This window comes from Megachile rotundata, chromosome 6 (genome assembly GCF_050947335.1).
Source record: "Megachile rotundata isolate GNS110a chromosome 6, iyMegRotu1, whole genome shotgun sequence".
Taxonomy (NCBI): Eukaryota; Metazoa; Arthropoda; class Insecta; order Hymenoptera; family Megachilidae; genus Megachile; species Megachile rotundata.
The window spans coordinates 10,546,051-10,567,458 of NC_134988.1; the positions used below are offsets into that span (position 1 = coordinate 10,546,051).

At 39.1% G+C, this 21,408-nt stretch overlaps 1 protein-coding gene across 11 annotated transcripts in view; it reads left to right on the forward strand.

Annotated features, from left to right (window-relative positions):
* The window catches only part of by (focal adhesion protein tensin), a 324,342-nt gene that overhangs the window by 167,747 nt on the left and 135,187 nt on the right, over positions 1-21,408 (forward strand). For 10 of the 11 annotated variants that reach the window (XM_012285026.2, XM_076532350.1, XM_076532344.1 and 7 more), the window contains 2 exons: positions 18,051-18,159; positions 18,839-18,876. In XM_012285026.2, the coding sequence (XP_012140416.2) occupies positions 18,051-18,159; positions 18,839-18,876 (147 nt within the window). Of the gene's footprint in view, positions 1-18,050; positions 18,160-18,838; positions 18,878-21,408 lie in introns of those variants that run through there. The other variant, XR_013038337.1, reaches the window with a different exon arrangement.

Here is a 21,408-nt window from a genome sequence, read left to right on the forward strand (position 1 = left end):
TACTTAAGTCCATGGTGCACCTCGGAACACCTCGGACCATCATAATCCGCGTACCTTTCCTTTCCTTGGTGCCACGGGGCGAAATTTTATGTATCCGGCTCGTTTGATTCGCGACGCGCGATAAATTCGCATTTACCTTCGATAGAGGGCCGGAAAAGGGGAGTGTAATAACGGCGGATTTATATACTCCGCGCGGGTTGTACACCTTCTCGCATTAGAAATACGCTCGGACGCGAAGAGCAGAACGTGTAACGCCGGATTTTACGGGTCCGAGATTTAGGACTCCGTCGTGGGTTTCACAACGTGTGCCATTTTTCAATGTGCCTGTTCGCTGGCTTATTGGCCCGTTCGCTCGTTTCGTTCGGTTAACAGCCTCTACGCAGGGTGTCCAAAATATTACAATTTTGTTGCAAGGTGAGACTTTTTCGTGTTGGTAATGTTGCAAGGTAGACAGTTACAGGGTGGACTTGGTTCGCGAACAGATATCTCTTATTTAAATTATTACTGATGAAGTATGATTATTTGCGAAGGTGTGGAAGGTAGGAATTTGGGGATCTAGGGATTTGGAGATCTAGGGAAATTTGGGAATTTTGGAATTTGGGAAGTTGGGAATTTTTGGATTTAAGGATTTAGGGATTTGGAAATCTAGGGATTTGGGGATCTAGGGAAATTTTGGAATTTTGCGAATTTTGGGATTTGGAAATCTTGGAATTTGGAAATTTGGAAATTTGGAAATTTTAGAATTTGGAAATCTTGGAATTTGGAAATTTTGGAATTTGGAAATCTTGGAATTTGGAAATCTTGGAATTTGGAAATTTTGGAATTTGGAAATCTTGGAATTTGGAAATTTGGAAATTTGGAAATTTGGAAATTTAGAAATTTTGGAATTTGAAAATTTGGGAATTTGGAAATTTTAGAATTTGGAAATCTTGGAATTTGGAAATTTTGGAATTTGGAAATTTAGGAATTTGGAAATCTGAAAATTTGCAAAGTTTGGAATTTGGAAATCTTGGAATTTGGAAATTTTGGAATTTGAAAGTTTTAGAATTGGGGAATTTTGGAATTTAGAAATTTAGGAATTTGGAAATCTGAGAATTTGCAAATTTTGGAATTTGGAAATCTTGGAATTTGGGAATTTTGGAATTTGGAAGTTTTAGAATTTGGAAGTTTTGTAATTTGAGAATTTAGGAATTTGGGGATTTGAGTGTTTCTGGATTGAGAATTTAGTGATTGAATCCTTATATCACCACGTGTGTTCTTTGGTTTCCACATATGTAGATTGATAGATACACATCCCCAATACTACATATGCATATAGATGTATACGTAGACTCCTGTGGTCATAGATTCCTAGATTTTTAAATCTTTGTGTCCTCAGATTCCTAGCTAGCTATATTTCCATACATCGATACCTGTATCTACCCTGATCTCTATAATATCTATTCCGGTCTCTATCCTAGAGATCTTTGATCTTTACATTCCCAGATCCCTATAGCGCCATATTCATATCTTCAAATCTATACCTCCGCATCCGTATATCTTCCCACATTCCTAGGTCCTGTATCTCACATATCTCATATCCTCTTGCTATATCTACTGCCATACTAAAAACATCACTATATAAGTTATGTATCTATCAGTTAAAAGCATCAGAATTTTCGCACATAACAATATTATAACTTTTCTGAAGTAGAAACCTATTTGATAAGTTAAAGGTGAAACTATTTGTCAATTTGCACTTCAGTAACCAACAAGTGTAAATACTATCGAATAGCTAGCGAACTAACAAGTGTAAATTGTCAGAACTTTCGGAACACCCCGTACAGATCGATGGCAAGAGAAATCACGATCGGCCAAATAATCTCGACCCGTTTGTCATCGTTAGGTAAAACCGCGAATTCGAACCGCTCGCAGATGGGATTACGAGTTGGGTATAATAGTTTCGGAGCTGTTTCTCCTCGTTTCGCTTTGATCGTAGTCGAACAGTGGCATCGAGGTCGATTCACTTCTCAATGCGGAGTCTGTGAACTTCTTTTTATTGGTCCTCTGCGGGTCACTGTATTATCTCAGCCATACGTTACAGCATTGTTGATAACGATGATGAAATATAGTTTGCGAGTCGCCGTATTTGCGTGATCGTGTTTATACTTTTACATGGCTGGTTAAACGAGATTTAAAAATGAGTAATTTTTATCAAATTCAGTTGATATGAATGAACGGCAGATGTAAACATTTGTTCTTATATGTTGTTTAAAGATGCTTACATAAAAGAAGATTAGAGATACTTGTTAGTAAAAATTTAACACTGGAAGTGTTACATATTTATAATTCAAATAAAGTGCAAAAATAAATAAATACCAAGACATCAACTCTTAGATGTACAACTCTTTACCTGAACAAAATATGACTTTTCAACAAAAGTACAAAAACAAAAATTTTATAATATAAAATATGGAAATTGAAACCAGTCGTCTTCCACAAATTCTCAAGCTCCCAAATACCTGAACTGTTATTGTACATTTATAATTCAAATAAAGTGAAAAAATAAATAAATACCATGGTATCAACTCTTAGATGTACAACTCTTTACCTCAGCAAAATATCACTGTTCAACAAAAGTACAAAAACAAAAATTTTATGATATAAAATATAAAAATTGTAACCAGTCATCTTCCACATATTCTCAATCTCTCAAATACCTGAACTCTTTAATGTTCCCACATCCCTAAACCTTGAAGAACAAATTGTTCAAACTTCTCAAATCATCCAACTCAAAACGAAGAAATTCTATTTGGAAGATATATAAGTATGAGAATAAAATTTTGTAATATGAAATATGAAAATTGTAACCAGTCATCGTCCACATATTCTAAATCTCTCAAATACCTGAACTGTTTAATGTTCCCACATCCCTAAACCTTGAAGAACAAATTGTTCAAACTTCTCAAATCATCCAACTCAAAACGAAGAAATTCTATTTGGAAGATATATAAGTATGAGAATAAAATTTTGTAATATGAAATATGAAAATTGTAACCAGCCATCCTCCACATATTCTGAATCTCTCAAACGCTTGAACTGTTTAATGTTCCCAAATATCTGAACCTTGAATTACAAACTGTTCAAACTTCTCAAATCATCCAACTCAAAATGAAATCCTATTTGGAAGATATTCTATTATAAGTATGTACGAGGTGGAAAAAGTGTAATGTTAGCAAGGAACCGTTTTGCATCCGCGAGAGCGGTCAAATTAATCGACTTTCTTCCCGCTCGTGGACCAAAGGAGCCAATCGTTCAAAGTCACTCGAACACGCGCTCGTTGCGGTAAGATAAGCCTCGACATCGCCTGTGCTATCATACTTTTTCTCCGCCACGATCCGACTGTCACGGCACCAATGTGTTCGTCATTCATCACGGGACTGCAAGGAATCCATGCATCCCGAATCAGTGTCTCCCGGGAAAAATAGAGGATTCGCGAGGATTACCAGGTGCTCCCTCGAATACAGATACCTCGAGCGACCACACAAATTTTCAAAATTTACGACGCGCACTTTTCCTGGAATCGCGTCTCAACATATTCGATCGATTGATTTATTGGAAAAGTTCTGGGAACACGCTGATTTATCGTTGGGTGACAACTGACTTAAGTAACAAGTTAGCGAGGAACAATAGCGGGACACTGAAAATTATGTCCGATCAGAATTTCCTGCGAGGTCTGTTCAAGATACAGTTTGAAGGCAATAACAGGAAGACGCGCGTGATACTTCAATTATGACTTGTTGAATATCTATTGAATAACAACCTTCTTCAGACGGTGATAAGAATGGCACTGACCGAGCTGATGAGATAGTCTTGCAACTGTGCGGTACACTTGTTCCATAATTTCTATTTCTATAGTACCTGCGGCGATAACACTGACCTCTGTTAATTTTTATTCTATATTTAGAAGGGTTACAAGTTACATTAATTATAAAACTTACAAAATTTATTAAGATCATTTCTTTAGAATCTCAGCTTCATGAAGGTGAAAAATTATGTATCTTAATTTATGCTTTATAATTTGCTTATTTATTTTTCAATTTCATTTTTAAGTTCAGAGTAAGTACACATGGATACGTTCAATGTTAACATAATAAGTCTTATACAGGAAGTATGATGTAAAAGTAAATTGCGACAGGGTTTGCTACATATCATAACATTTCAACTTACAAAATTTATTAAGACAATTTCTTTAGAATCCCTGCTGAAGGTGAAAAATTATGTATATTAATTTATGCTTTATAATTTGCTTATTTATTTTTCAATTTCATTTTTAAGTTCAGAGTAAGTACACACTGGTAGGTTCAGTGTTAATATAATAAGCCTTATACAAGAAGAATGATGTAAAAGTAAATTGCAACAGGGTTTGCTGAATATCATAACATTTCAACTTACAAAATTTATTAAGACAATTTCTTTAGAATCCCTGCTGAAGGTGAAAAATTATGTATATTAATTTATGCTTTATAATTTGCTTATTTATTTTTCAATTTCATTTTTAAGTTCAGAGTAAGTACACACCTGTAGTTTTAGTGTTAATACAATAAGTCTTATACAGAATTATGTAAAAGTCCAACAGGGTTTGCTGAATATTATAAAATTTAACCAGTGATAATTAACAATAGATCTCTGTACCTCTCTCGCTAGCGATAAATAATTTAAACATAGCGCAGATACTTGAACGCCATTAGCCCCAGATTATTTCAAGATTCCCTCATGAAGTTAGCATCGTTAATGCGTTTGAAGAGCAGCAGCTTATCAACCCACGCGTGCGTAGCTTAAAAGAGAATTTTATCGTGTTCGATCGCGTTCCGACGAGCTTCTGTAACCGATTTTTTTGCGCTCGTTGACATGCAAAGACGCCGTTGACGCGCGTGTATTCAATTGGCGGCGATCGCGAGCAACTCCCACGCTAAAATCCGTTGGTTAAATGGAACCGGTCGGAGGAAGAGGCTCGTCATTTCGCGTTTTATCCGGCTAGCTGAATCGCCATGGCGTCCGTGTTGCACGTGCAACGTAATCGCAATCGGCGTGTCAAGCATCAGCGTTGGCTTCGTTATCGGCGTGTATCTGGATCTTTCAGCGAGATCTAGCCGCTCGCCTAACCGCGTAGATGGCACGATCGTGCCGCTGCAATTCGAGTTCTCCGTGTCAATAATATCTCCGGTTGCATCGTGATGACGACGGGGAAAAATGTCTTGACTGTTCTCGCGTAAGAGGAGATTCGAATCGGCAGGGACTGCGGTAGCTGGCAGCGTTAACGGTGGTCATTCTCGGACAAGTAGCTTTTATTTGGATCCTTCTGCCTCGGAGGATCTCGAGCCACGGATAATGATCAATACGTTCGACTTGAACGTTCTTTGTACCTGTGTTGCTGGAATGTGGCCGTCCAAGATGAATTATCGAGCCGAACGCTGAAACGGTCGATGCCTGCACTTCTATCTGGAACATCCAGCATTTGCGGAAACGCAAATGATAGCGCGTCAGAATTAATTCGTGTTATTTCTATAATTTCTAATATAGATGTTACAGTCGAAATGTTCTTATCGTTCTGCTACACTGAGCAACTCCGGACTAGAAACGTATTAATACCGCATTTAGATTTAATTATCTCGAAATGTGGATTGACAGTTTCCTTAAGATGAAATACTAGCTATATAATTTTCTGATAAGGAAATCTCTTTGAGATCAAATATATCATCCAGATAAATTGCAACGCTGGACACGAAACTTTGTCCTTAATATTCGCTTCCAGTTGTCCTGCTCTTTTTGCGAGCACCTCTATCGCAACATTTCTTTGAAAGAACTCATTTCGCCGAATTTTTTTCCCGCGAGCAAGCACGTAGCGGAATCGCAACATTTCGGCCGCGAGCACGACTATAACTCACAAAAGTCGGAGTCGTGGGTCAGGGCATCGGCATTCCGGGCGCGGCGTACGAATAAAAAGCACTAGAAAGAAAAAGAGGAGAAGGAAAACAGCGAAATAAAGGTAGAAGGAGGAGCGAGAGATGGGTACGGTCTTGATTGGTAATCCCTGGTGCCAACGGCGCGGTAAATCCGTGGCGGAAAGGGAACGAAACCGAGGAGAAACGATATTTCGACGGGACTTGGGTGTGCGCGCTCGAGCTGATCGAAGGAGGAGCATCGCGCAAACGAGCCACGAAAATTTATTCGAGCACGAACAAATTTACATTCGAAACCATCTGGATGGACATCGGGGTCACTACGCGTCTAGATCGCGTGCTAAATTTCGCGAAATCGCCGTTTAGAACAGCACATTCGAGACCCTAACGTAAATCACTTGCTGTTAGGTCACATACCTATTGCGAAAGTATCGTCAAATGTGACTTAAAAGTGTCGTAAAAGGACACTCGTGGTACATCAATTTAAAGCTTCAGTCTACTGAAAATGTTCATACAAGATATTTTTTATTTTAAACGGGCTGCATGTTAATGTAAGTAACTTTGTAACATTGATCTTAACTTTAAGCCAAAAGCAAGGAGGCACTGATATGTGAATTTGAACCTTGTGCTTCATCAGAAATGGCTGTTTAAGAAGTTCATCAATATTGTTTACACGACATGACTGTTCAAGCAGTGACTTTTCTGAATATATTTCAATCTTTTTTATTTTAAAAGGGCTGCATGTTAATGTAAGTCATGATTCTGTAACATTGATCTTAACTTTAAGCCAAAAGCAAGGAGGCACTGATATGTGAATTTGAACCTTGTACTTCATCAGAAATGGCTGTTTAAGAAGTTCATCAATATTGTTTACACGACATGACTGTTCAAGCAGTGACTTTTCTGAATATATTTCAATCTTTTTTATTTTAAAAGGGCTGCATGTTAATGTAAGTCATGATTCTGTAACATTGATCTTAACTTTAAGCCAAAAGCAAGGAGGCACTGATATGTGGATTTGAACCTTCTGCTTCATAAGAAATGGCTATTTAAAAGTTCATCAATATTGTTTGCATGACATGACTGTTAAAGCAGTGACTTTTCTGAACACAGTCCGCCATATTTAATGATACGAGTGTCACGTAATGGCGCCTATGATACATCAATTTTAGAGTCTTTTAATATAAAGTGACTCACAGTCAGAATGAATAGTAACTGATTCTGAAACATAGATGATTTCTTATAGACACAATAAGAGTATGATAATACTCATTTAAAGCTTGTACATTTCGAAGCACATATCTGTGTAAAATTTGCAGTGTCATCAGCGATGTTTATGTCCGACACATTCTGAAATGCATCGATCGACAGGAGCGTTTGTTCGTGTTTCGTTAAATTACCACGGTGTTCGAGCAAACAGGTCGCGGATGTTCATTCTGTCACGATGGTGGACGAGCACGCAGTTCGAAGCAGATGCAAACCGTACGTTTCTGCAGTTTGTTTGAGTTCTCTGAGACTCGCTGTTCTCAATCCTGGCCTCGATAATTCTTTGCCGGTTGTTGTCCTCCTTCTTTACAGTTTCTCGTAGATGCACCTCCTCTTCTATCCCGTACACGACTTCCAAGCGGTGTAACGCGATCGTAGAGAGATGTTTTCGAGGAAGTACGCTGGATTTAAAGCCACCGTACCATTCAAGTTCCAACGGACGGTACAAGCCTCTTCCTGTGCACGCTCTATCATCCGCGCAAAGATGTTGTCATTCGAGGCATTAGCCTCGTTTATATTCATCTTTTCTCCGGGTGCACGCGGTTTCTATCGCGTTAGACCACCCTGCTAAATCGTATTTCAACTCGATCGACGACTGCCACTCGTACCGAGAGCTTCTTCACCGTTCCTCTCTCGTGTTCCCCTTTTTCCACCTCGATGAATTTGTATTTACGAGCCGCTATTCGGTATCGATGTATCTAAAGCTTCCAGGTCATTTTCGTGTCGCTTGTACGAACTGATGGTACACGCTTTTCGCATACGAACAGATTAATTCTGTCTCGGTTCGATACGAAAATGTTGCGACTATCGTTTCGGGATTATCGAATGCACACTCGAATGCACCACCCGATTCCTTTGGCTAAGAACTGTACGCCAGTATTACTTCGATTTCCTGAAACTGAGTAAACTTGCTACTTTTTCATGTTTATGATCGTTGGATACTGTCATCTTTCATTTTGCACATTTTTAAGTTCTTGTATTTTTTGATATTAAACTTTTCACATCTTTAAATGTCCACATTTTTAATTGTCTGACTTTTTAAATTCTTAAATTCTAAAACATTTCTGAATTACAAGACACGTACCCATAGTCATCGCATTTCTTAATTTCAGGATTTTAACATTTCTACATTGGTACGTTTTTAAACCTTGAATTCTTCTTGAATGATGTTCCTAGGTAATGTTAATAAGTGAATTAGGCAATTGCCAAATCCGCAGCAGTGTATGACCGTAAATTAGAAAGTTGTATCCATGGCGCGCGACAGCCTCACGTAAAAGGAGGCCTCCGTGACAATCCGTATAATAGAGAAGGTTGGAAGCTCGATAGAAGATGGAAGCGAGCAAGCGTGACGAGCATCGGTAACATCAGAGTATGTAAAGTATCTGTTGTATTCGCGAGGCGAATTCAGCCCAATTTCCAACATCGTTGTTAATTAACGGAATGCTATCGTATCGCGTGCTCGTGATCGTGGAACTGACACAGAGAGACACTCGAACTAGTCTGGATCAAGTTGAACGAGTTCAAAGTTCTGGCAACCGAGTCGAGTGGAATTAAGTGCGTTCCGTTCGGGACGATACATCGTATCGGTCGGTTGGTCGGTTCGCGAGCGGTTTATTGCTGCAAAAGCGTTCGAAAGAGTAGAAAGGAACGAAGGCGAGGCTCGAAGCAGGACGAGAGCTGAAACAGAGGCCGCTTTGTCGGGTTGTGTTTGCGCTTTGACTCGGAACACTTCGGCTCGCATTAACCGCGTAGATACAAAGACAGACTCGTACAGAGAGATCACATTATATTCTTTTTCCCGTTCGCTCTCTCGCCTGTCTCCTATGCTCTTCTCGGTCTTCTTTCTGTCTGTCTTCAAAGAGACGTTTTTATCCCCTCGAGTGCCGCGCTACGGCGCGATTACGCGAGACTATCCTCCCTACGACTCTAGACGAGTATCGGTAACGCGATCACTTTGCAAAAATCGTTGACGTTGTTTGTACAAACATTCTTATTTAGCAAGTATGCTAACATACTTTGTATTTTAGAAAATTCAACTTTTCATTTGAGCTAGATGATCATTTCATTGAGGTTATGTCGTGTCGGCCATGTTGCAATTTTTATAAACATGGCAGAGAAAGTAAATCGGTTGCACAGTTTTTGGTACATAGTACAGGATGTCTCACTTAAGTCGAGCATCTAAATTACTTTCTGTTATCATAAAATAATAGCAATCTTGACAATGAACATAACCTAACAAATTCTTCTATCATAACTAAATGTCATTTAAATCGGTTGTGCAGTTTTTAATACATAGTACAGGATGTCTCCCTGAAATCAAACACCTAAATTATTTTCTGTTATTATTAAATAATAGCAATCTAGACAATGAACATAACCTAACAAATTCTTCTATCATAACTAAATGTCATTTAAATCGGTTGTACAGTTTTTAGTACATAGTATAGGATGTCTCCCTGAAATCAAGCACCTAAATTATTTTCTGTTATTATTAAATAATAGCAATCTAGACAATGAACATAACCTAACAAATTCTTCTATCGTAACTAAATATCACTCAAATCGGTTGCACTGTTTTTGGTACATAGTACAGGATGTCTTACTTAAGTCCAACACCTAAATTATTTTCTGTTATTATAAAATAATAGCAATCTTGACAATGAACATAACCTAACAAATTCTTCTATCGTAACTAAATGTCACTTAAATCGATTGTGCAGTTTTTAGTGCATAGTACAGGATGTCTCCCTGAAATCAAACACCTAAACAACTTTCTGTTATTATAAAATAATAGCAATCTTGAAATGACAATGAACATAACCTAACAAATTCTTCTATCATAAATGTCACTTAATAGTAACGAAAATATGTGTCCATCTTAAATGTAGTACCAGGTATAATATTAATACAAAATGATCACACCAGCAACATAAAGAGAAAAAATTTCTGTCAACTACGAATAAATAATTGCATCTAACATTCCAGTTGCCTATGCTTTGCCTCGAAGATTTTGTTTTAGTAGCAAATGACATCTAGTCGTAGCAAAGGATTAATAAAAGTAATTTTTTCTGAGGACAGGATGCCTGAAGCGACACGGTGTCATATACGAAAGTTGTATATATGGAAATTGCACGGTGAATAATAGCCGTAGTCATTGAGGGAAGAGAAAAAAAAAATACGGTGCACGGGTCAATGGCGACCTCGACCTCTAGGCAGAGCATGTTCACGGGGAAAGGTAAAAAGAAAGAAGTAAGCATGTATTCGTCCAGGTGAGAGCGCAGCTGACTGACTGGCACGAAATCAGCGATCCCAGGATTTTCAATGGGTTTCCCTGAAGATTAAAGATCAATTAATCGTACGTGATCAATGGCGGCGGTTATTCGTCGAGCATCAAAGGTCACTTGTACTAATGAATCCGGCAATTAGTTATCGAGATACGTAGTTACACGTATACACGATCACCGACCGCAACCAGTTGGAATTAAGTTACCGTGAAATCGTGCGGCGACTGCAAGAAACGGCATTGTTTTTGCATGGATGGGACGAGCGTGATCGATAAATCGTAATCACGAATGGAAAGGATGAAATTAAGTAGCATTGAGATTCCACGGCGAAACATCAATTACCGAACGATTGAAGTCTTTGCGCAACTTTCATCGGCGATCGATTGGCTGCGATGCTGGAACGAAATTATTTATTCAATCGTTCGCTCGGCAATTCCCGTCGTTATTAATCATTCTCCGCGGATTCGCGGAGAATTTAAATAGACCTGTCACTTATCATTTTCCACGATAATCGAAACGTTTGAACTTTGTGTTCGTGCTGTTGCAGTATAACGTGTTAATACCGCGTTTAGATGGACGTTTATTATAGATAATATCAAACATTTCTCGAATTGATTGCGATTTATGAGTTCCTGTGCCGGTTATAAAAGATAACTTCATAAATATTTTTTCTTTCTCTCGCCTTTCTCCGTCTTATACATGTTTCAATTATTTCAGTGAAGATGTGTTACAACAAAATTTAGTGTTACGGTAATTTTAGAATCATCGAAAATATTTGAAACACGTCGAATTACCACGCGCCGAATCATTACGGGTCGAATTGCCACGCATCGAATCACCAAGTATCGAATTACTACGCGTGGTATTAGTAATGGATCGAATTACCACGCGTGGTATTGACAATGGATCAAATTACCTCGCGTCGAATTACCGCGCGTGGTATTCACAATGGATCGAATTACTACGCGTCGAAGTACCACGTGTCGAATTATCATGCGTCGAATTACCACGCGTGGTATTCGCAACTCATCGAATTACCACGCGCCGAATCACTACGGATCGAATTACAACGCGTCGAACTACCACGCATCGAATTACTACGCGTGGTATTAGTAATGGATCGAATTACCACGCGTGGTATTGACAATGGATCAAATTACCTCGCGTCGAATTACCGCGCGTGGTATTCACAATGGATCGAATTACTACGCGTCGAAGTACCACGTGTCGAATTATCATGCGTTGAATTACCACGCGTGGTATTCGCAACTCATCGAATTACCACGCGCCGAATCACTACGGATCGAATTACAACGCGTCGAACTACCACGCATCGAATTACTACGCGTGGTATTAGTAATGGATCGAATTACCACGCGTGGTATTGACAATGGATCAAATTACCTCGCGTCGAATTACCGCGCGTGGTATTCACAATGGATCGAATTACTACGCGTCGAAGTACCACGTGTCGAATTATCATGCGTCGAATTACCACGCGTGGTATTCGCAACTCATCGAATTACCACGCGCCGAATCACTACGGATCGAATTACAACGCGTCGAACTACCACGCATCGAATTACCAAGCGTCGAACTACCACGCATCGAATTACCACGCGCCGAATTACTATGGATCGAACTACTATACGTCGAATCACCAAGTATCGAATTACCAAGCGTCGAACTACCACGCATCGAATTACCACGCGTTGTATTCGCAGTGGATCGAATTACCACGCGTTGCATTCGCAGTGGATCGAATCACCGCTCGTCGAAAATATTTCGCAATGATTTATGTTTAAAATTATCTAAACTATTAGTTAAACTGTTTTAGCGACAGATTTCAATAATTTCCACAAAGATTGCAATTGTCTAAAGTGTTGAAATATTTGAGTTCACAGTTTAACGACGTTATCACTTTTGATGCAGATTCGAAACGCAATAACGTTCCTCGTGAAGAGTCGAAGGAACGCGAAACGATTGCGTCGAGACAGAACGAATTTAGCATTCGATTCGAAGGGTGAAGGAGGAGTTTCAAAGAGAGTAATCGGATGAACTAACACTCGGAATTTTAATAGCTGTGACAGTGTCGCGATTGCGTTGTTCCGTGGGCCGGAAATCTGCATCGAATCGTAAAATTCCAGTTTAAGACGAGAAAATTTGTTTCGAGGGATTCGGAGGCTGGATCTCACGAATAAAAATACAAGGAATTCTTAATATCGCTCGAAATTGGTGCCTTCGAGATAGAAGCACGAGTATTAATTCATCTAACTTTTCTTTCATTTCCGATCGTAAAGTTTTAATTAACCTATTTGATCATTTTTATGATTGTTAATATTACAATATTTATACATCGAGAAATTGCTGTGAAGATATGTAAAGTATTAAACTATTCATTTTTATCATTTCATTTTATAATTATTAACCACGATGTTACAATATTTATCAATCAAAAAATTACTGTCAAGAAACGTGAAGTATGTAACCATTCATTTTGTCATTTTATTTTATAATTATTAACCAAGGTGTTACAATATTTATCGATTAAAAAATTGCTGCCAAGAAACGTAAAGTATTAAACCATTCATTTTTACCATTTTATTTTACAATTATTACCCACGATATTACAATATATATACATCAAAAAATTGCTGTGAATAAACGTGAAGTAATTAAACCATTTATCTTTATAATTTCATTTTATAATAACCAGATGTTAATATTTATGTACCGAAATTGAAATTGCTATGAAGATCAGGTTCGTACTAAATGATTCAAACGCGTTATCACAGACGATGTTTACAACAGACGTAATCATCGAATAGACCCTTTGAAGTGGTAACGATGAACACCTCTCTCGTTCCATAAATCCAATTTCCCTTTACTCCCATTGTGATCCACGTTTCACACGGCAACCCAATTTCAACTTGGAGAACCCCGATTAGATCAAAGCTTGCACCTCCAATGTAACCTGCAAAAGGACATTACGATGGCTCGTTGACCCAAAATGTCGATAGCTTTCGTCCAAAATCAACCGACTTGATACGAGGTGTTGCAATTGGGTAAATAAATTCAAAGTTCCGAACGAAGCTCCGTACCGTGCAGTTTCATGTTTGAAATTAAAGACTAATTGTTGGAGAATTTACATGACCTATAGCTCGGAGGAGCTCAGCTATACTTTAGAGCTCTTTCAATCTCTAATTAGTAATTTTCTAGGTCTTTTGCCTCTCCCTGTGATTTCTTTAGACTATACTTTACCTGGGCTGTACTTTAGTTCTCAGACTTAGGCTCTCCCTATACTTGACCCAGGCTCTCTCTGGATCTTCTCGGTGTTCATTAAATTCTTACGTGGTCTGTGTTTAAAAACAATACTGTACTGTAATTCTGAAATTTTAAAAATAGAGTTCTGAAATTAGAAAATGGAATTCTAGAATTTAACAATTTCAGTGTTCCAAACATCTTCAAAATCGCATCCCTAATATCGCAACGCGTGGTAATTCGACGCGTGGTAATTCGATCCATAGTGATTCGGCGCGTGGTAATTCGATGCGTAGTAGTTCGACGCGTGGTAATTCAACATTTGGTGATTCGACGCGTGGTAATTCGATCCACTGCGAATACAACGCATGGTAATTCGAACCACTGCGAATACAATGCGTAGTAATTCGACGCGTGGTTCGGTAAATCTGTGTTGCGATTTTAGAAATGCGATTTCGAAATTTTAAACTTATGAAGATAAAAATATCCAAATTCTAACGATTCTAAAATACCAAAGTCGTAAGGTCCTAATTACAAAAGTTCTACCGTTTTAATATTCTAAAATTCCTCAGCTCCAAACACCCCGAATTTCCAACTACCAAAAGTCAACAAATTCCGCAACGTCCAAAATTAAAAACCGACCAATTGTCCCACGGTCCACCGTCGAAATTCGCAGCCCTAAAATTACGTACCCTATACAATGTTATTGAATCGATAGATAAGAGAAGTTCCGTAATACCGTTCCAAAGATATACGACGGAGCTCATAGCAATTTCGAGAAACGCAAAAACCGTATACGCTGGTGGAACGATCAGAAACCCGGGTTATTGTTGAATAAAAAAAAGCGGAAGGGGGAATAAGAAGAACAGAGGCTATATGCGAGCACGTTTACGATGACATTGAATGCAGCGAGGCTTTTGCATACAGTGACCAATAAGGAAGCCCGTTCTTCCGCCTCCGTGCTTTGGCGAACGTCTGGTGACAATATATTAAACGGCGACTCGTGGCCAAGCGATAAAACTGATAATTACGAAATATTACGGTCTCTGTTAATGGCCCGGTATTTTACAATCTATGTCGGACGAGTGTGCCGTTGCCTCTCTATGGCGGACCTTTCGCTGTTCGATAAAACAGAACGGCTATCGACGATAAACGCTCGAATTCTCATTGAGAAGCTTATCGAAAGGCTATAGGAACGTTATCGTGTTAACGTTCAAGAAATTTCGCTGTCCGCAGGCGCGAATCGTGGACGGTGAATGGGAAGCAACAACAGAAGAAGCCGAAGTTGTGATAAGGATTGTATGGGAATGTGCGTGGAATGCTAGGCCGATGTTGCGTGTAGTTTGCTATTGGGTTAATTGCAGGCTGCGTGAAACCAATGACACAGAAATATTCCCGGCAATTATCGTTCTCTGGAAACCGATTGAAAAATTCCACGGAATCTCGTTACCGCTTTTAAAAATCTATTTACGCAATTCATTGACTTTAAGCACTTCGGGTAGCTGGCTTTGTTGGACTCTTATTTGCTCTGGTTGCTACGAGCTCCAATAGTTCAAGATTTCAAGTAATTATTTTGTAGTGGTTTTGCTGACAATTTCAAGAATGCTTCTTTTTAAAGGCAAGAAAACGATATGTCTTTAGATAATTATATTTTATTGTGAATATCAATTGAATCAAGACAACATACAGGAAAAAGAATGTCTATGTATTTAGTTAACGATTGATTCATAAGTAGAATTAATAATAATAACATACATGTATCAATATCATTAAAAAGATCATATAACAATTTATAAAAATAAATAAGTTACAAAAACAATCTTGATGAAAAATGTAAGATCATCCGATTTATAAGTTGAATTAATAATAATAATATACATGTATCAATATCCTCAAAAATATTATATAATAACTCACAAAAATAAATAAGTTACAAAAACAATCTTGCAATTAAAAATGTAAGACCGTACGATTTATAAGTAGAATTAATAATAATAACATACATGTGTTATCCTCAAAAATATTATATAATAACTTACAAGAATAAATAAGTCACAAAATCTTGCAAAAATCTTGCAATAAAAAATGTAAGACCATCCGACTTCAAGGTCCATCAAAAATCGCCAATCATTTAGCAAACAGCTACCAGCTAAATATTAGTGTTCAGAGTAATTTTACTGGCTGCAGTCAGACACCAAAGATTCTAAATCCGTCGATGATCGTCTGACCAACAAATTCCATATCTCCTAGCAAACGCATCATGACCGACTCCGTTTCTCTGGTAAACGTCATCCGAGGAGCAATAGGCAACCAGAACGAATGGTAAACAATATAGAAATGCATGAGATGCGGAATATCGAAAGGCGCGATCGAATTCCCAGAAATCCAATTGAATAATTTGGCGGCGCGACGGGAATCGCGAAGCAGGGATGTCGAACGATGCACCGACAAAATTTTGGCTCGTATCCCACGTATTGTTTTCTGGGAATGCCGATCGATCGAACAACGCCGGTGAAAGCTTCGGGTATTCGTTTCCCAGGGAACCGGGAATCGGCTATTGCGTGCGTGTAATCGGTACCTGCACATCGCGCGATCGTCCTAAGTGCCTGCAGCGCTTATTTGCGCATAACTTCGCGAACATCCTCTATAAATCGTGTCGCTTGTGGATTAGGAACGATTCGAACGGTTACTGATGATTGGGGGACGATTGTTGTGGAACGGGAGAAAAAATATTTTTATATTTTGGTGGAACTGTGGGCAGAATGGATGACCTGGTGGATTTAAGACATAAAGATTTATGTGCGATGGAAGAGTTGCAAGGGTTAAGGGATGGAAGTTTAGGGAGATTTGGAATTTTTAGAGTTTAGGGAGTTAGGGTTTTGGGGATTTAGGAATTGAGGAATTTAGGATCTTGGGAATTTGGAAATGTGGAGATTTAGGGACTTGGAAGTTAGAGAACATGAGAATTTGGGGATTTAGGAAATTGAGATTTAATCGCATCGAATTACCACGCGCCGAATCACTACGCATCGAATTACCACGCGTCGAACTACCACGCATCGAATTACCACGCGAGATATTCCTCACGGGTCGAATTACCACGCGTGGTATTCCTCACGGATCGAATTACCACGCGTGGTATTCCTCACGGATCGAATTACTACGCGTGGTATTCCTCACGGATCGAATTATCACGCGTCGAATTACTACGCGTCGAATCACGAAGTATCGAATTACCAAGCGTCGAACTACCACGCATCGAATTACCACGCGTTGTATTCGCAGTGGATCGAATTACCACGCGTTGTATTTGCAGTGGATCGAATTACCACGCGTTGTATTCGCAGTGGATCGAATTACCACGCGTCGAAATACCACGCATCGAATTACCACGCGCCGAATCACTACGGATCGAATTACCACGTGTCGGACTACCACACATCGAATTACCACGCGCCGAATGACTATGGATCGAATTACCACGCGTCGAATTACCACGCATCGAATTACTACGCGTTGCAGTGTTGGGAATTTGAAGATTTAAGAGTTTTGGGAACTTGGGAACGTAAGAATTTTGGGATTCGGGAAATGGGGAGTGTGAGAATTTGCGGTTGTAAGGACTTGGCAATGTGTAGATTTAGGGACTTGGAAATTGGTAAATTTATAAATTTGGAAATATGAGAATTTGAGAATTTAGGAACTTGAGGATTTGTAAGCTTAAAAATTTGGTTATTCAGCAATGCAGGAACTTGGACATTTCAGAACTTGTGTATTTATGACCTTCATAATTTGGTTATTTAGTTCAGGGATTTGAAGATTCAGGAACTTTTTGCTAACTTGTTTCTTGCTAAAGAGATTTATTAATTTGCAGGTTTAAACACCATCTGTTTTAAGAGCTGTTAAACTTGTAATGTATAAATTGAATATCTACGATCTTAAATATCTACAAGTTCATTCCTTTAAATAGTTTCCCATCAAAGTTCCAGCGTCTTACAAACTCCTGTTTATTGAGTCACTCGTATTATGCAATTATGAATAGTATCTTCGAGTGGAAGAGTGAATTTAGGTAGTAAAAACGTCGTTGAACAGTCGTTTCATTTAAGACCGTCTAGACCTCATTGAAAGTAGCCACTGAAGAGGTACTTGAATGCTAATTAAGCATGCTGGTTAAAAAAATTCGTGGAAAAAGAATTAGAGCATCTGTGTAACACGAGAAGTTCGATAAATTTCACGTGACTACTTTTTAATAGATTTTTAATCACCGATTTAATGAATCGTTTGTTATGATTGATTTCAGAGCGAGTTTGAACCACAATGTCACGTGTTTCGAACGAAACAGCTGCGCAAACCACGTCCATGCCATTTGTGCCATCAGGCGGTGATCAAACAGGCGTCGTGCTGCAGAGGTGAGTCGATAAGTTCACTTCCTGTATCTTGCTGGTGGAAAGAAAGAGTTCTGTCGGTACTGAAACGGTGGATGGTAAAAAAGTTTGGGAAGAACCCAACGCTGAAATGTGGAGGGCGATTCAAACATTTATCGATCCACTTCTTCATACTTTAACTTAAACATACTTTCATATTTTAACTTAAACTCTTTAATGAGTTGTGCAAAATTTTTTAACTTAGAAACTGCATTTAAATTTTGTTGAATGTGGTCATAATTTTATAGTTAATTTGTATAGCTAAATAATTTGATGTCAATAATCAGGGACTGTGTCAAATGAAGCAGGATTGTTTATAATTGTTCTAAGTTTAATTCTCTGTTATAATTAAAAGATTACTTTTCTGAAATTATGTTTTATAGTCAAGGTACGAATTTATAATTATACTAGGTGTTCAGTTGAATATTATTTAAGATAATCTTGAATATTATTTAAAATAATAAATATAAAAAATTATTCATACAATAATTGGATTGGTGTATACAGTCAATCGTGATATACAAAATCTTTCATTCATTCTTGAGAAATTGTTATTGTTACAATTTTTTATAGAAATATTCAGTTGGAACATAAATAAATTTATAAGTGCATAAATCTAGTTTAATCAAAGGGGGCAAGTAGTAAAAATTTTGTTTCGTTTCAGTGTGCAAGTACATCTGCCACAAGAGCTGCGAGGACAAGGTGAGTGACCCTCCAATGCTCTATCGTTGTTTTCCGAAGGAGCAATTAGATCGCGTCCACCACACGCGTAATTTCGCGCGAATTAGCGTTCGCAATCAGCCCTGTGTGTTCTCGGAAACTTAGCTCCGGAGTGAAACGTGGAGAGCACTTCCTCGTACACGAAGAGTCTCCCTTCGCGAGCACGTTGCTTACTGGTACTCAAACAAATCTGCCTGGAACACCATACACGAAAACAAAGCATTTCGAACAAAGCTCAGAGCGGTAATTTTTCTCCCTAAAGACGATGCAGGGTGATAGGCGTTCGAGGAACGGTACCGGAAGTGATCAAGAACCACGCGAGAGATCGCAGTTAGTAGATGCATCTTAATTCGAGCACGCCAGCAAATGGCGTGGTCGATGAGATTCTTGGTTCTTCGAAGTCTTTGTCGATGACCACACATACACGCAGCGTTTCAGCGAGAATGGAGCCAGGTATCTCGGTTTCAGTGTGTGAAACACGGTGTGGGTTCAGTCACCGGGCAGGGCACGAGCCTTACTTACCTTACCTTCTTCGTATCTTCAAGTACTCCTGTGTCACACTCGCGGTCATACACACACATATATGTGCTTGTATAGAGCGTGAGCGCACACGTGTTGGACACAGAAAGTAGCGGAAGGATGAACAGTAGACATGGAGGAGAACGTGCCTCGGACAGTAGGAGAGCACGACTTCCTTCTGTAAGTGGCGATACGTCGTTTGTTGCGAAGGTTTTGTGGCCACACCGCGAACAAAACGGTCGGCTACGATCCCTTTGATACGTCTATTTCGACGCCGGAGAGCTTCCATTACCGGCAGCAAGAATTCGCTCCGATGGATATCCACCTTTCAGGGACGTCACGGTGAAAGTCGCGGAATCTAGGAGCCTTCTAGTTGTGATTAATGTCCTAACAGATCGATACATATTGGGCTTTTACGGTGCCGCTTGATTGATACGCGGACCATCTGTGACTGACGTTTCAAATTTTTTATCGTTGGACTTTAGATAAAATTATTCATCGTTATTTCCACATTTCTATATTATGTTACATCATTATAATTTTATCGTAATACTGTTATCACGATAATATATTATACTGTTAGTTACATTAGTGTTTGTATTGTGAAGATATTTGATAATTATTACGAGAATATATGTATAGGGCAATAGCGGCTTAACTGTTGTGGGAGGATCGGAAATAGTGAACTACTGTTGCAAACTCATGCTATTAATTAGCAATTATGTAATTATGACACGTTCTACATATTGATCTAGCATGTGATGTGTTGCCATACGTTGTATCACGTGTTAAATTAGCAAGCGCTAAAGTACTATACATTGAATTACTACGCGTTGAATCAGTATGGATCGAATTACCATGTACCGAATTACTACGGATTGAATTACCACGCGTCGAATCACCAAGTATCGAATTACCACGCGTGGTATTAGCAATGGATCGAGTTATCACGCGTGGTATTCGCAATGGATCGAATTACTACGCGTCAAATTACCACGCGCCGAATTACCAAGCGTGGTATTAGCAGTGGATCGAATTACCACGTGTGGTATTAGCAATGGATCGAATTACCACGCGCCAAATTACCACGCGTTGTATTCGCAGTGGATCGAATTACCACGCGTGGTATTCGCAATGGATAGAATTACCACGCGCCAAATTACCACGCGTTGTATTCGCAGTAGATCGAATTACCACGCGTGGTATTTGCAATGGATCGAATTACCACGCGCCAAATTACCACGCGTTGTATTCGCAGTAGATCGAATTACCACACGTGGTATTTGCAATGGATCGAATTACCACGCGTCGAATTACCATGCGCCGAATTACCACGCGTTGTATTCGCAGTAGATCGAATTACCACGCGTGGTATTCGCAATGGATCGAATTACCACGCGTCGAATTACCACGCGTTGTATTCGCAATGGTTCGAATTACCACGGGTGGTATTCGCAATGGATCGAATTACCACGCGCCGAATCACTACGGATTGAATTACCACGCCCCGTATCACTACGGATCGAATTACTACGCGTCGAATCACCAAGTATCGAATTACCACGCGTCGAATTACCACGCATCGAATTACCACGCGTTGCAATTGCCATGAACCGAATTACCACGCGTCGAATCACCAAGTATCGAATTACCACGCGTCGAATTACCACGCGTTGCTATTATCATCAACCGAATTACCACGCGTTGCTACTATCATCAACCGAATTACCACGCGTCGGTTCACCACACGTTGCATCACAATAGCTCAAATTATCAAGCATTGAACTTCCCACATCAAATCACCTACAAATCCCAAAATATTTCTCCCTAAAGCTCATACTAAAATACTCAACTATGCCATAAAAACCCTCCCCCAAAAAAATCGTAAAAGATGTTCATGTAATTAGTGACCCAGGAGTCATTTCCCGATATTAATGAGCAACGAAACACGGAACTAATGGGAGATCCGCGAGCAGATACACCGCCCTTGCGAGT